Source organism: Passer montanus, unplaced genomic scaffold (genome assembly GCF_014805655.1).
Source record: "Passer montanus isolate IOZ18808 unplaced genomic scaffold, ASM1480565v1 scaffold192, whole genome shotgun sequence".
In the NCBI taxonomy this organism is placed as follows: domain Eukaryota; kingdom Metazoa; phylum Chordata; class Aves; order Passeriformes; family Passeridae; genus Passer; species Passer montanus.
Genome location: NW_024366503.1, coordinates 1 through 14994, shown reverse-complemented (window position 1 = coordinate 14994; position 14994 = coordinate 1). Strand labels below are relative to the sequence as shown.

At 52.8% G+C, this 14994-nt stretch overlaps 1 protein-coding gene across 3 annotated transcripts in view; it reads left to right on the top strand.

Annotated features, from left to right (window-relative positions):
• LOC120500921 (phosphofurin acidic cluster sorting protein 1-like) overlaps positions 1–14559 on the top strand; it is a 54124-nt gene extending 39565 nt beyond the window's left edge. For all 3 annotated transcript variants that reach the window (XM_039706432.1, XM_039706431.1, XM_039706433.1), the window contains exons 5-24: positions 160–322; positions 461–552; positions 2538–2618; positions 3389–3448; positions 4046–4197; positions 8191–8284; positions 8594–8665; positions 9091–9221; positions 9352–9484; positions 9591–9695; positions 10943–11049; positions 11328–11482; positions 11576–11686; positions 11774–11876; positions 12625–12667; positions 12759–12801; positions 12896–13040; positions 13117–13340; positions 13514–13627; positions 13728–14559. In XM_039706432.1, coding sequence (XP_039562366.1) covers positions 160–322; positions 461–552; positions 2538–2618; positions 3389–3448; positions 4046–4197; positions 8191–8284; positions 8594–8665; positions 9091–9221; positions 9352–9484; positions 9591–9695; positions 10943–11049; positions 11328–11482; positions 11576–11686; positions 11774–11876; positions 12625–12667; positions 12759–12801; positions 12896–13040; positions 13117–13340; positions 13514–13627; positions 13728–13843 — 2244 coding nt within the window. In that variant the 3' untranslated portion in view covers positions 13844–14559. The remainder of the gene's footprint in view (positions 1–159; positions 323–460; positions 553–2537; positions 2619–3388; positions 3449–4045; positions 4198–8190; positions 8285–8593; positions 8666–9090; positions 9222–9351; positions 9485–9590; positions 9696–10942; positions 11050–11327; positions 11483–11575; positions 11687–11773; positions 11877–12624; positions 12668–12758; positions 12802–12895; positions 13041–13116; positions 13341–13513; positions 13628–13727) is intronic.
• The last annotated feature ends 435 nt before the right edge of the window (positions 14560–14994 follow it).

Below are 14994 nucleotides of genomic sequence, written 5' to 3'. Positions count from 1 at the left end.
GGCCTTCCTGTGCCAGCACTGGGCAGGGCACTGGGCTGGCAGGCAGGGTCTCATTGCTGTGGGTGTTCTGGCTTGTTGGCTGGCTATAATATAGAGAGGGTGGGCTGCCAGCTGCCACTGTGTCACCCTATCAGGGAGCTTGTCTGTCTGTCTGTCTAGGTCATGCAGCACCCAACGGATGGCGGGCAGCTGCTGGGCCTCCACAGCAACATGAAGGATGTGAACATTCGAGTGGCTGAAATCAGCATCTACTCTCTGTCCAGTCAGCCTATCGACCATGAGGATGGGAATGTCCCCTCAGGTCCTAAAATCAAAGCTTCAGGTGTGTTTAGTGCTCAGACCTGCAGGCAGACATCTGGGACACGGGTAATGGAGTGTGTCCCCCAGCATTGCCAATCCTTTCACTGGAGCCATGACAGGCATCATGCTTAGCTGGGGCATTTGCACTGTCTGCTTTCAGATCGCTCCCCAGACATTGATAACTACTCTGAAGAAGAGGATGACAGCTTCTCCTCAGAGCAGGAAGCCAGTGATGATGCTGTGCAGGGTCAGGTAAGGGTGGCCTGGCAAGATGCCTTATGTCCTGGTCCTGTTTCTGGGGCAAGAGTCAGGCATTGAGGTTCTTGAGCACCCTGAGCCCTCTCATCCCCTTGTAAACACCTGGCATTGTTTCAGAGGGCTGAGCTGTAATACTCCACAGCAAAAAGAACTTTGACAGCAGTGGGCTGCTGTCAAGTCCATGGTGAGGCAAGGGACTTTGGAGAGCCATAAATCTCATCTGTCTGTCTCTGGAGCTGTCTGTTCTGCAGCAGAAAACCCCTGCTGAGCCCTCTCCATCTTGCACCATGATTTTCTCCCTTCTCCCTGTGATAACAGGTCAGAGACTCCTCACTGTCTGAGAGAGGGGTTTTAGGAAGAAGTAGTTCTGAAAATGGTCAGAGGTGACAGACCCATCCCAGCCCTGTGATGAGATGTGTCACTGCTGTTTGCTGTGCTCTTGTGGTGCCTGTACTCAAGACCACAGAAAGCCTTGTGGTAGTGTGCTGATAAAGCACAGGGACAAACCCCTGTTCAGGGTTTTGTGGTGGTCTGAAGGTAGCTGAGGTTATTGGGGCAGATTAGAGTGCAGCAACACTGGATGACCAGGGTTTATAAATGTGTATCTATATGGCAGGTTTATTTCAGAACAACTTGGTTGCAGTGGAATGGAGCTATGAGGCCATTTTGGTTATTATTACCCATAGTAATACAACAGTATATATATATATATATACTTTTATACAGTATACTTTTATACAACAGTATAAAAGTATAAAGATACCATATAACAGAAAAAGAAGGAAAGAGAGGTAAAGAAACAATAAGAGTAGATACTGGAGAGAAAAGATATCACCAGCTGTGGATTCAGATTTGATTATTGCTTGGTTGAAGTGATGATCGTAGTCTTAATGGGGGAAGCCTGAAACAGAGTTCAGTGGTTGATATGCATTCAGGTTTAGGTGGGAATGCCCAGATGCCTCCACTGGAGTGGGGACTTCTACACTGTCTAATATAACACTGTGGATTAGGTGCAGTCCTCAGGTGAAAGGCCTCAGGAATGAGTCTGGGGGTGCTTGGGGGTGGTCTTTGATAGTTTGGCACCTTCTAAGACATGAGAGCTCTCTCTCACTTCAGTGTAGTTGAGCCAGTTATGCCACATCAGAAGGGATGAATACCTTCAGGCCTAAGGGAGGGGGGGGATGGGGGAGGAAGTTTTACACCTGAGCCAGTTGTGTAAGGGAGGATATTGGTCTGATGAAAAGCATTATCCCACCCAGCAGGATCTGCTTCTTGTGGCCTCTTCCTTTATCTGGCTCAAAACCCAGCTTGTTGCTAAACTGAAGTTGGTTTGTCATGGTCAGTCTCTGGTGATGGGTCACCCCTCTGCACCTAGGCTGTTCTTAGCAGATCAGAGGCTTCTCCACCACACATCCAAAAATTCTCCTCCTCTTCCTCTTCAGTTTGCTGGGCCTCAGCAAAGCACACCTGCTGCTTTTGCAAATGACCATTTGTTCAAGACATTAACCATTCTCATTTCAGTCTTTCACGAGGGTCCTCCAGATTACCTGTCCCATCATGCTGAATTAATACAACAGGGGCCCATGTCCCTAGGAGTTGTGCATATTGTTAAGGCTAACCCCTGGAAAAAAGTTTGTTTGTGATTCATGTGCTGTGCTCTCTGAGCTAACTCTGGAGAGGGGAGAGCAGGAGAACAACACATGGGTCCTGAGGAGGCTGTGTCTCCTCTTATCTTGCTGATGCATTCTTCCCTGGAGGGCCCTGGGGACAGAAGTGCTGGGAAAGAAGGTCTGAAGGAAAAGAATGCTAAGGAGAGAGAAGGAGCTCCATAGAGAGGGGTACCAGAAAAAGACAAGGCTTTGGGGGCAGAGTGGATCAAAGCTTTTCAAAATGGAGGGCAAATGTGGGTCTGGAAAATTTTAGGAGGTGCTGCTCCATGAACTTAGTTGTTCTAATGTACTGTGACTTTTTGCCTGCAGGATCTGTTTGATGAAGAGGATGACTTGAGGAAAACCAAGAAGTCCAGGAGGAAAATGAGCCGAACCACATCAATATCCAGAGTAACATCAGCATTTACAACATGATCAAAGGGATGGAAGGGATTGACTTTCTCCCCTCTCTGAAGGCAGTGAGGGGTGTTGGGAAGGGGAGATGCTGGCACTGGTGCAGAGCAGGGAAGAGAGCCCTTGGCTCTGAGAAACTCTTGCCATTAATGAGCTAGCTTGTTGCTCAGAGCTGTATCCCAGTTCATGGTCTGTACTGTGTTCAGCCTGGCTTTGTATCACTGGTGATCTGTGTGCAAGAGAGTTTTGACTTGCTGCTGTGACATGGTCTCCTTCCTTTCTTGAGGAAGAGGAGGGTAGGCACAAGGAAAGCTGAACTATTGCAGCTCCTCTGCGTGTCTGCAGAAGGGAGGAGCTGCTCAGCCAGACCCTTGCTCTCCAAACTTCTCATCCCTGTTGCCTTTAGCCCTGCACATCCCTGGCCACCTTCTTCCTGATTTGTTCCCCATCTTTTCTTGCTTGAAGGCAGTATTGTTCAACCAGGTGGTCTGGGGAGAAACAGGAATTAAATGAAGTGCTAATTCAGCCTGTAGCAGAGCAAGTATGAGTCCTTGCATCCTCCCTCTTGCCCAGACCATGGCTTCTTGTGGAGTACAGAGGTAGTCCAAGTCCTACAGCAAACTTAAAGAAAGAGAGAGAGAGAAAAATCACAGCTGACCTTGGACCTCTGGACATCATGTTAGAGAGAATAACCATGGCCTGTATGTTAGCTTGGAATGTGGTTTGATAGTTTTGCTGATCTTTTTTTCTTCCTTTCTTTTTTTTAGCAACCAAACTTCAAGCAGAAATTTGTGGCTTTGCTGAGGAGGTTCAGAGTGACAGAAGAGGTAAGAAACAGGAAAGCTGCCCCATCTGGTAATGTCTCCTGCAGGTGTGTAGGTGTCAGAGTGCAGGGTCATAAGCTCAGGGATGGACCAAATGTGGTGTGAGACATGGCAGGGCCTAGGACATGGCTTTTCCAAAGCCTTCTGCACCAAGAAAGCAGCTCTGAGCCTTGTGCTCAAATCAAAAAGCACCTTCCTGTTGGGGGAAGGTGCCCAGGGAAGAAGAGTGCTGTCACAGACTGGTTCTGCACCAGGAGCTGACATTGCAGGGGCAATCCTGTCCAGGTAGACTGGCTGCAGGCTAACATCAGCCTGTGGATGGCTTCTCTTGGCTGACAGCCCAAGTGTGTAGCACAGCCAGTGAAGGTCCTCCCAGGTGTCCTAACTGCCAGTAAATGTGATGGGTGTCTGAGACTCCTTTGGATGTCATGCTCATGGCACCCTCCTTTGGCCCAATGACAATGTCACTGGATTCTTCCACAGCCTGAGGTGGGAACAGTGCCATGGTGTGCCCCATGACTGGCGGGCAGCTTGTACATGTCTGTTGTGGGATGCAGGGAACTCCATGTCTCTTCACTGTTCTCTGGCTTGGTCCCACAGGTCCTGGACTCTGACCCTGTAGACCAGACCCAGGAGGTAGAAGAAGACCTGGGCTTGCTCTATGACAGCCTGGAAGAGTGCAACAACAGTGACAGTGGCCCAGAGATGGAGGACAATGAGAGTGTGCACAGCACACCCAAGCCCACCCTGAGGTAAAGGTTGCAGGGAGTCCCTGACCAACAGCACAGCCTATGGGACCTGGAGAAATGGTCTCCAACACCTTCCTGTTGCTTGGGCTAATGCAGGCATTGTCTTGTCTCCACTCCCATTGCCATCTGCTACTGGCACCTCTGGCTCCTCACTTAAAACTGCCCATTAAATCTGATTTCCTTCACATTTAGTCTCGTTTTTCTGCCAACCCAGCATCTGACACTGATCTGTTGGTAGAGCCCTATTTGATCTAAGCCCCAGCTGCTCCCAGTGCTCATATCTTTCTGCCAACAATCATGGTGTTCTCTGGGCTCTCCACACTGAAGCATGCCTGTCTTTTGAGCCCTTTGTGACTGCTTGGACCATCCTTGTGAGATGTGCATGCTGTGTTCCCACCCTGTGTGGAGATGTGACAAGCAGCCAGCAGTGCTGTTCCTCACTCCGTTCCCCAGGCACTGGTGACTTGCTCTGCCAAGAACTGCTGACTTAGCACAGGGATCTCCAGTGGATCATGCAGGGAAACCAGGCTTTGCTCCCATGTGGTCTGTGCTCACCTGGCCTCTCTGCTCATGGCTCTTGTGCTTTTGTGCTGTCTTTTTGTGAAAAAGTTGTCTTTTATTGTCTTTCTACTTGACTGCATCATGGCGCACTGGGTTTCTTGTAGTCAAGCCAAGCTTACTTGGCATTGTTGTTTCTATAGTTTTATATATAGAATCATAGGAACATAGAATGGCCTGAGTTGGAAGGGACCTGAAGGATCATCTAGTGCCAATCCCCCTCCCATGTAAAAAAAAAAATTAAAAAAATACACACACACACACATATATATATAGATATACAATATATATATTAAAAAATATTATTTGGTTGGTATCCCCACTGAAGGTACTTAGCAGGAGTAGCAGGCATGGTTTGCCACAGGCAAACTGAAATTAAATCTGCTGGATTCTGGAACCAATAGGCCACTTGGGAAAAAAAACAGGAACATGATAGAAGTCATGATTTCCACAAACCCACAAGTTATTGTGAAGGAGACAGCAGGCACATGGGCAAGCTGCTTAAGTGATCTGCTTGGACTCCAAAAGGAGTTTCACATGGTCTCTCATCAAAGGAGACAAAGGTGCTGTGGGAGAAAAAGGAAGATTTTTCTGTGGTCAGATAATGGTTTATATATAGACTATGTGAAACTGTAAGAAAAGACTATTGAGAGTATTTAAAGGTAAAGACAGACCTCCACCCTGTTTCTGCAAGTGCCTACTTGCAAATATCTGATCACTGGAACAGCATTCCAGAGTGAGTGCTGGTTTGTGCTGGTGCCCACCATTACAGTCTGCCTGGAGTGTTTGGTGCTATTCCTGGAAGGACAGCCTGTTGGGGTCTGAGCTGTTCTTCATACTGTTCAGAAAGTGTCCCTGGCTTGGTTTGGTCTCTGGTGCCTCAGTTTCTGGCAGTGCTGAATGTGTATCCCTTGAATTTACAAGGGAATACTTCACAAAGTTCTGGGACTGTATCTCTAAGGAGATGTGGAAGCTGCCTGCCAAGGTGTTTCATGTAGACTTCGTGGTTTCCAAGTGCTGTGTAGCCTTCTCAAGGGGTAAATTCCAGCCCAGCCTGTAAATCTGAGGTGATCTTCACATTGGATTTCTTGTCATAGCCTTGCTAGACACTGTAAACATCTCTGTGAAGCAAGGGCACACTAATGGTGTGCAGCCCTTAGCAGTGGGAGGTGGCTGGTGCCCTGGGTTGGGCCAGTGGTGCTGAGAGCTGGTCCTTTTGATCAGCCAGGGATCACACAGCATCAGTTTGCTCCTGCACTGGAGCAAAACTGGAGCTGGAACTGAGGCTGTTAGGCAGGACCCCAAGTCAGACCTGTTCATTGAAGGTCAAAGGTGAATGAGCAAATATCTTCATATCTGACTGGAAAATGGATGGGACAAGGGGGGCTAAATTCATTTAGAGCAGAAGGGGACTGTGCAGAAGGACTGGCTTCACCTAAATCTCAGCATGCTGAGACGTGGGCTCAATCATGCCTGTAGGAGGAGAGCCTTTAAACTGCAGAACAGGAAATTGCAAAAGGGCTCTGTGCTTAATGGGATGTCCTTCAGGGATGAAAGCTTCTGAATTGCAAGTGAGAGAAGGCACAAAAAAACACAGCTTTCATGGGGAAGGGGGAGACAGCCTGATATAAATGGAGTGTTGAAAGCCAGAGGAAGTAGAATATAATCTAGACACATCCAGTGTCTAAGAAAAAGGAGGGAATGAAGATACCTCTTTGTGATGCCAGTGGCATGAAGGGTATGTCACATTCTGGTGGGATTACTTGGGATAGTATAGAGGAGTATGGAAGAGATGCTGATTGAGGGGTGATCTTGGAAAACCTACATGTTTTTCTGGTTTTACTTAAGTTCTTAATGTAGTCTGTATGGATTCAGTTTCTGGCTGGGAAAGGCAAGTGTAGAGTAATGACTGTACAGAGTGGTGACAATGCCTGAGATTTTGTAGCAGAGAATGGAGGGGAAGAGAGAGGAGATATGTTGGTAAAAGGAGATGTAATTTATACCAGTGTGTGGCCTGGAGAAAATGTCCCACCAGGGCACTGTTGTGACTCTAAACCTGAAACAACTGGTCACAGAGCCAGTGAGGGGAAAATCAAGCCTTGACTTTTCCCAACCAGTGTGTAAACACTGCTGCTGAAGAGCTGCTCTGTGCAGGAGCCATCATTTATTTACAGAGGTGGAATGTCCTTTCAGGAGCAGTAAAACCTGACACACACTGTTGTGCCTGGTAGTACAGTGTGCTGTGTACAAATGAGGAATCATGCTAAAAGGAAAATAAAAGGAGCAGGCAGGATGTTCAGAGGAGATATCGTGCAGGAAACTGCAGGTAAATCCTGATGAGAAAAGTAGAAAACAATGGAAAGACACTCTGACAGAGTACTAACAGAAGAACTTCTCTGTGTCTTATGCCTCAGTGGCCATCCCTGGAAACCTGCAATCTCATAGCCCTATCTGCACACTAGGCACATCAGGAGAAACATTTCCTGGGACTTAATGAGCTCGTACACAAAGCTTAGAGGGAATCTAGCTCTGATCTCCTGCAGCAAAGTCACACATTGCAGGTGGATTCTGCTTGCTGTAAAGGTCCTGGGAAACCTGGCAAGTGAGATCCAGTGATAGACTCCACTTGTTTCCTAAAGAATGGTCTTGAGCAGCCCACAGGCTGTGAAAGGGGTCCTTGACAAAGACATGATGTGTGGAGAAAGGGTAAGCAAAGGTGGAAGCTCACACTATAGTGGCAGAGACTGTCCTGGTTTCCCCAAGAGAGTTCCTGTGTGAACTATGGTAACTTGAAAAGAGGATCTAGGAGCTGCACTGTGCAACTCCACCAGAACATCAGCCCAGAGACCAAAAACTTGGCAAATTTAACTACTGTGCTGCCTGAGGTGTGGTTCTGTGTGCAATACTGAAATCTTCAGAACCTTGGGAAAGGGGAAAGCAGAAAGGGAAGGAGAATGCTGCAGTTGGAAGAGTGCAGCAGCAGCAGGCAGAGGCAAGGAGCAATCCCTGGAAGAGGGGAAGCAGAAGAGAAGGCAGCAGAAGTCTGTGATGGTGCAGAGGAAGCAGAGAGGTTTAGTAGCACGCTGAAATTGTGGTGTTGACAGAGACTATATACCAGTGAGATGGAGCAGAGTGGCAGCTCCTCACCTGCACTTCAGGGGTAGGGGATCACCTGAGGCAGAAAGCCCCAGGAGCCCCTACCTCCAGCTCCCCGAGGTCACAGGGGGCACTGCTGCCAGGTCTGCTCCTCAGCTGTCACCCAGACACTTGGCTGTCTGGCCCTGTGTCCCACTGAGGACCTCTCCACAGAGCTCTGTGCTTGGGACAGGCCAGTGGGGGTGTGCTGGGATCATGGTGACTTTGTTCCTCTCTTATTCCTGCCTTTTTCTCTCCCGTCTGTCTGTCTGTCCGTCCGTTCGTCTGTCTGTTTCTCTGCAGGCGTTTCTTTGAGGGAGTCTCTCATTCTGGTTCCCAGACTGAGATCGGCAGTCTGCACAGCCAGAAAGGGCAGGATCAAGAGTCGGGCAGCCCTGTGAGTTACACCTCCACCACCACCTCCTGCCCCTGTCCCTCCCCAGCTAGCCCAGCACCCCCACAGTGCCCGCGCTCTGAGACCACAGCTCCTGGCAGCACCTGCCTGGGGCTGCTCCTTTCCTTCTTTCCTCCTCTTTTTCCCAGCACAGGCAGACAGGTAGCGATGGGGGACATCCTCTGGGGCCGGTCCCAGAGATGCCCGACTCCCCTGTGGGAGCTTGTGTTCTGTGAGGCCAGGCATGGGTCACTGGCAGCTGCCCTGCACAGAGTGCTCCATCCTGCTCTGACCCCACTCCCTGTTCCCCAGGGCGAGGCAGACAAGCAGAAGGCAGGACCACAGCGACCACAGGAGGAGCAAGGAACGGAGGTCCCTGCAGTGGTGAGTCCAGGCTATGGGATTGGAGCTCTTTCAAACTCCAGCTTGCTTTCTGGAGTACCAGGGGTGCCCACCAGGCTGGGAGCAGGGCTAGGAAGACCAGTAGATTGTGCTGGAGAGCAGCAAGGGTTGAAGGAGTGGAAGGGTCTGCAGGACATGCAGCCCAGCCCTCCCAAGACCCTGCAGCCTTGGCTCTCTGGGAGGGCACCAAGCCTCTGTTGATGATGGGCACCCATGGGTGCAGGGTTGCTCCTTGTTGGATGTAGGGTCTGCAGGACATGCAGGCCAGCCCTCCCAAGAACCTGCAGCCTTGGCTCTCCAGGAGGGCCACCAGGCCTCTGTTGATGATGGGCACCCATGGGTGCAGGGTTGCTCCTTGTTGGAGCTAGGAGAGCAGTGTGTGTGAAGTGACTCTGTGTGGCCCTCAGGAGCTGGTGGCAGAGGACTCGTGTTCCCGGCTGACCCCCACAGAGGCTGCCATGAGGGAGGGCAGCGTGGACAGACTGGTCCTGCTGGGCTCTGGGAGCAAAGCCGAGCTTCCGAGTGCCGTGTCCCCCAGGTAAGGCAGGTCTGTGCCCCCTCCCAGGGCTGAGCGAGCTCACACTGGCTCCCTGAACTGAGTAGGGGTTGGTGGAGATGAGATTTGATGAGATTTCCTCAGCAGTTTTGCCTCTTCTGCTTCTTCACAGCAAGGCAGAGAGCAAGCAGCTGTGGCGTCCCCGCAGCACCTCCGTGAAGGACCGGCAGAGCTCAAAGGTACAAGGTGGCCGTGCCAGCAGCCTGGACAGTGAGAGCTCTCCAGACTCATGGCATAACACCCAGGTGAGCCCACTTGGAGGTTTCTCATTCAGGAGCTGCCAGGTCTTCAGCCACAGGCTGTGTCCAAGGTGGCTGACTGGGGTTAACCTTTGTGGTGATGCTGTCACAGGTGCCTCGAAAGTCTGTTTACGATCAGCTGAACCAGATCCTGGTCTCAGACGAGCAGCTCCCCGAGAGCATCGTGCTGGTGAACGTTGCTGAGTGGCAGGGGCAGGTGAGTGGGTGATGTGTGATGGGAGCTGGATGCATGTGGGCAGCTGTAAGCACGGTGGATTCTCCCAATCATAGCAGGGCATCCTAGGGAAACTGGCACAAGCTGTGCCCTCCTCTCCCCCAGTGTGGCCCTTCCTTCAGAGAGACAATTCATTGACAGGGTGCTGAGTTACATACACGAGAGTCAGGTGTGTCTCCTCCATCACACAGCATCACTGGATCCTCAAAACATGATGTCCTGATCAGTCCCAGAAAGGCTGGCTAGCAGACTGTGGCTTAGGCTCTCGCTGTTTGGTCCTGACTCCCAGGAACCCTACGGGTCAGAGCTTTGTTGGATTCCCTGGTAAAGAGCTCTCTGCCTCTGTGGGCATGAGGCCCTGGGAAGCAGCAGCATATTTCCCACTGAGAGATGGAAGAGTGTCACCAGCCACTCTCAGGGAGCATTACCTCCATCATCAGAGCAGGGTGAGGACAGGCCCAGTCCCTGACAAACACTACCCCATACATACCTGGAGCTCTAAAGCCAGAGGTGAGCAAGGAAATGCACATGTGTGCAAACATGCATTTAGGTAAAACACCTGTGAGTCCCCTTCAGGATCCTGCACCTACATCTGGCATCCAGAAAGAGTGCTGGAAAATTTTGAGACATAAGAAAGGGCTTAGTGAGAGGTGGTGAAATCTTGACTCAGGCCATGCATTGGCTTGTTCCACTTGTCCTGGATAGGAAAATAGGAGTCAGTGCCCACTCCCAAAAACAGCCCCCTTGTCCATTTTGACTGCTTATTTTACCACTGTTGAACTGCATGCAGACACCTGAAGAGACAAAAGGATTTTGGAGTGCCACAGAGGGAAGAGAGCAAGAAGAGGGAATGAGCAGAGGCAGAGTGAGCCTAGAGCAGGGCCCTGCTATGGAATGGCAGAATTAAATCAGAGTGTCCCTGGACCAAACTGCTTATTTCAAAGAACACAGCCTGGTTCTTGGGAGAGTTTTGCCCTTGCCATGGCATTACCACAACAGTGACTGCTGAGCTCAAAGGCAAGAGCAAGGAGCTGCTGGTCCCTAGAGCAGAGCTGGGAGGAGCGGGGATGCTCAGGATGCAGCTGTGAGTCACCTGATGGTTTCAGCCTCCCTGCATGGCACGGGTGGGGACAGGTGTCCCAGCTGTAACCCAGGGGACACGGGGCTCAGGGCAGGCATGCACAGCTATGCTTCCAGGGTGCCTTAACCTGAGCTCTCTGCATTGGCAGTACGTGAGCGAGCAACTCCAGGCGCACAAGCAGTTGGTTGTGTCCACGTGCTCCGTGGCAGACATCCAGGCAGCCTTCAACACCACTGTCTCCCGCATCCAGCGATAGTGAGTACAGCTTGGGCTCAGCCTGGTGGCACCGTATGGGTTCAGAGAAGGGCTGGGTATGGCCCAGGGCTCATTAGGACCCTTTGGGGCTGTGGACACGTGTACGCCCTGGGGAGAGTGGAGGGTCCCAGTACTGCTTTTGCCCATGGCAGTGCACACCAAGCTGGATGTTCTCAGCAATGGGTTTTTGTCAGCTGGCTTGGTAGATCGTGTCCCCTGGGCCACCTGCTGAGCCACTGCACATCCCTCAGGGTCTCCTTTTCCTCTCCCTTTGGCAGCTGTAACTGTAACTCCCATATGCCTCCCCCGGTGAAGGTGGTGGTGGCAGGGGACCAGAGCTACCTGAGCGTTGTCCTCCGTTTCTTTGTGGAGCAACTGGCCAGCAAGACACCCGACTGGCTCAACTACCTTCGCTTCCTGCTTGTACCACTGGGTGAGAGCCATGAGGAGCCCAGCCCCAGGGCTGTCCTCTCTCACATCCCCAGACTCTGCTGCCTGAAGCCAACACTGTCCTTCTCCCCTGCAGGCTCTCACCCTCTGGCCAAGTACCTGGCCTCGGTGGATAACAAATACAGCACTCTCTTCCTGGACACAGCGTGGCGGGAGCTGTTCAGCAGGGCTGAGCCTCCCACCGCAGGTGAGGAGCGGGGCAGGCTGCCATCAGCAGTGCCCTGAGGGCGAGCCCAGCTGCCATCGAGGTCTTCATGGCTCTTTGTGCCCGCAGACACTGTGGACATAGCAGGCCGTGTTGCCCAGTTCATCGCTGGAGCCAGCTTCTCTCACCAGCTCCCCATCTCCGAGGCCATGCTGACCTACAAGCAGAAGAGGTGAGTGTGGCCCCAGGGTGCCTGTCCTCCCTCATGCGGCCTCGGTCTGGGACGTGCCCAGGACAGGAATGAGGGACACGGGACAAGTGAGTGAGGCCCTGCATTCCAGTGACAAGCAGCACGGTGCTGAGGGGAGCTGGGGTCCCACAGTGAGAGGCCCACAGCACCATTCCCTGCCACCTCCCGGTGTGCTTGGCCCCTCCAGTAGCTGTGACTGTGACAGCCCCAGTGGTGGGGACCAGCTGGGACGGGCTGGGTGGGGCTGCAAGCTGGTACTGTGCTCTCCGGGGGTTGATGCTCGTGTTCCAGCTGCACTCTCACCTCTCCCTTCTCTTGGTTTCTGGCACCCAAGGAAGAGAAGTCTCTATTTTGATTTTTATATCAGGTATTGGCTTGTGCTTGCTGTGCCGCTGCCTGGCCCCTCCCCGCCTTTCCCCATGTGCGTCCATCCCTCTTGCTGTGCAGAGGAGCCGTGACCCCACAGAGGGGCAGGGCTGCCCTCCCGCATGCAAGCCCCTTTCCCAGCACTGGAGGGGACAACTCCTTGCCTCCTTGTGTAGTGTGCCCTGTGCTGCCATGTTGGGGACAGGGGTTCTCAGGGGAGGGAGGGCAGAGGAGATGGTCCTAGTGGATGTGAGCCAGCATTGACGCCTGCGAGTGCAGGGCTGCCTGGGCACAAGGTTCGTAGTCACACAGCAGTTGGTGCTCAGCACAGCCAGACCCTGACCAGACTCTCTTCCTTCTGCAGCCCCGACGAGGACTCCTGCCAGAAGTTTGTCCCCTTTGTGGGGGTGAGTGAGTTGAGGGGCCAGCAGGGGCTGAGGGGAGAGGTGCAGTGCACAGTCCTGCTGATGCTGGGTATCCTCTGGTTTCTCCTTGCAGGTGGTGAAGGTGGGCCTGGTGGAGCAGTCTTTCAGTGCCTCCGGTGAGTCCCTGGGAACGCCTAGCTCTCTTTTCCACAGGTGGGAAGCTCTTGTTGGTGTCCCACAAACCCTCAAACCCACACTTTTCCTCCCTAGTGGACTCAGATGATGCCACAGTCTGTACCCCCTCCTCCCTGCTGAGCTCAACACCAGTGTCCAGTACATCTGTTTCCTATGGCAAGGAGACCATCTGCACCCCACCACCCTCTCCGTCCGTCTGCAGCAGCATCTCGGGTGCTGGGTAAGGAAATGGGGCAATGGGGGCAGAGGAGCAGGGGCCCCACCTGTGTGCTGCATGTGCTGCCTGTGTTGCCCAGGTCTCCGAGCCCTGGTCTGGAGGTGATGGGCCTGCAGGTGGACTACTGGACAACACAAGGGCTGGACAGGAAGAAGGAGGGTGACAAGCGGGAGACGGGTATCAAGAACACGCTCAAGAGCAACTTCCGCTCACTCCAGGTCAGCCGCATCCCCAGCACAGGGGAGCTGGTGCCCCCCAGCACCATGGCCATGACTGTGGTCACCAAGGAGAAAAACAAGAAAGGTAACCAAGCCCACTCTGGGGTGTTCTCTGCCTCTGGGGCCACAGTTCTTTGTGGAAGGGGTGGGGGGAGCCTGCAGGAGGGCAGGGCTGGGATGTGGCCCAGCAGGGGTCAGTCAATGCACTGGGCCAGGTGGGGACATCCTAACATGGGTCCTGTCTGGCCTTGTCCCCAGTGATGTTCCTGAGCAAGAAACCAAAAGAAAAAGACTTGGAACACAAAAGCCAAGTCATTGAAGGGATCACACGCCTCATCTGCACAGCCAAGCACCAGAACACCATGTTGCGAGGTGAGGACAGGTACCGGCCCGTTTGGGCTGTAGTGGGGCAGACCAGGCAGCACAGGCTGGCTGTGGTAGGGCTGTGCCTCACTGCACCCTCTCCTCTCAGTCTCCATAGATGGGGTGGAGTGGAACGATGTGAAGTTTTTCCAGCTGGCAGCACAGTGGCCAACACATGTCAAGTACCTCCCTGTGGGCATCTTCGGCTACTCGAAGAGCGTGTGAGACATTGGGGCATCCCTGGAATGGAGCTGCAGTGGGTTGCAGGAGACAGGGAGATGGACATGCTCTTGTCCCCATCTTCTGCAGACCAGTCCCTGCCTGCTCAGTGGGGGGGATGCTACACCTGCACCCTGTGGGCCAAGACCCGTGAAGGTGAGGCCAGTGAGATCGGGTCCATGCACCCTCCAACACCAGCCAGGACACCATGCCATCTGCCTCCCATGTCTCCCAGCAGCAGCCTGGGACAAGGGTTGGCACCAGCCAGCAGGGCCCCAGGATGGGCTCTGGGCCCTACTCTCCACAGATGCACCTGCCAGGCCAGCCCTGTAGTCCTGCCTGGTCCCAGCTGGGCTGGACCCAGGCAGGTTCCCCAGTGCTGCAGCCAGCCAGACTGCTCTGTGCAGGGGCAGGTGCTGAGCAGGGCCCACCACCCCTGTACCACCCTTGCCAGCCCCACTGCCAGCCTTGCACTGCTGTGCTGGCCCTGCCCTCTGCAGCACAGCCTCGGCAGCTTTTCCAGTCCCCCTGCAGCCCTGCTGCTGAGGCTGTCCTCTTCATCTCCCCATCCCTTCCCAACCAGCCCTACCCCAGGGTGCTGCCAGCTGGAGGTGTGGGGTGAGGGCACCTGAGTTTTTTTTTTACAAGATTCTATTTTTTTTAAATTTATTGTATGGTTACTTTTCGGGATTAATTTTAATAAATTAATGCTGTTACCATTATGGCAGGGTATTTGTGTGTGTGTGCCCTCATGTCTGAGGGCATGACTCAGAGCAGCTGGGAGAGAATAAATTCGGGCAGGGTGCAGCCACTACCACCACTCCAGCAAGCATTTCTGTCAGGGCTGCTTGAGCACACAGGTATGGCCTGGCCACACTCCCAGCTGAGCTCCCCAACAGACTACAGCATGGGACTGGGTGGAGCTTGGCTCATTTATTTAAATAAAACTCACACGTGTTTAGGAAGAGACAGACTGGATTCAACCTGAGTTCTCCCAGCCAGGTCCTCATCTACCTGAACGTGGAAAAAGTCTGTCTCCTTTCAGCAGAGGCCAGATTTGCTGCTGTCTTGATCTCTACAGTATGGAAGGCAACCTGTGGCTGGACCTGAGAAGTGGGGAGCGTTGTGGATTCAGCAGAGATGTATTCCAGGACATG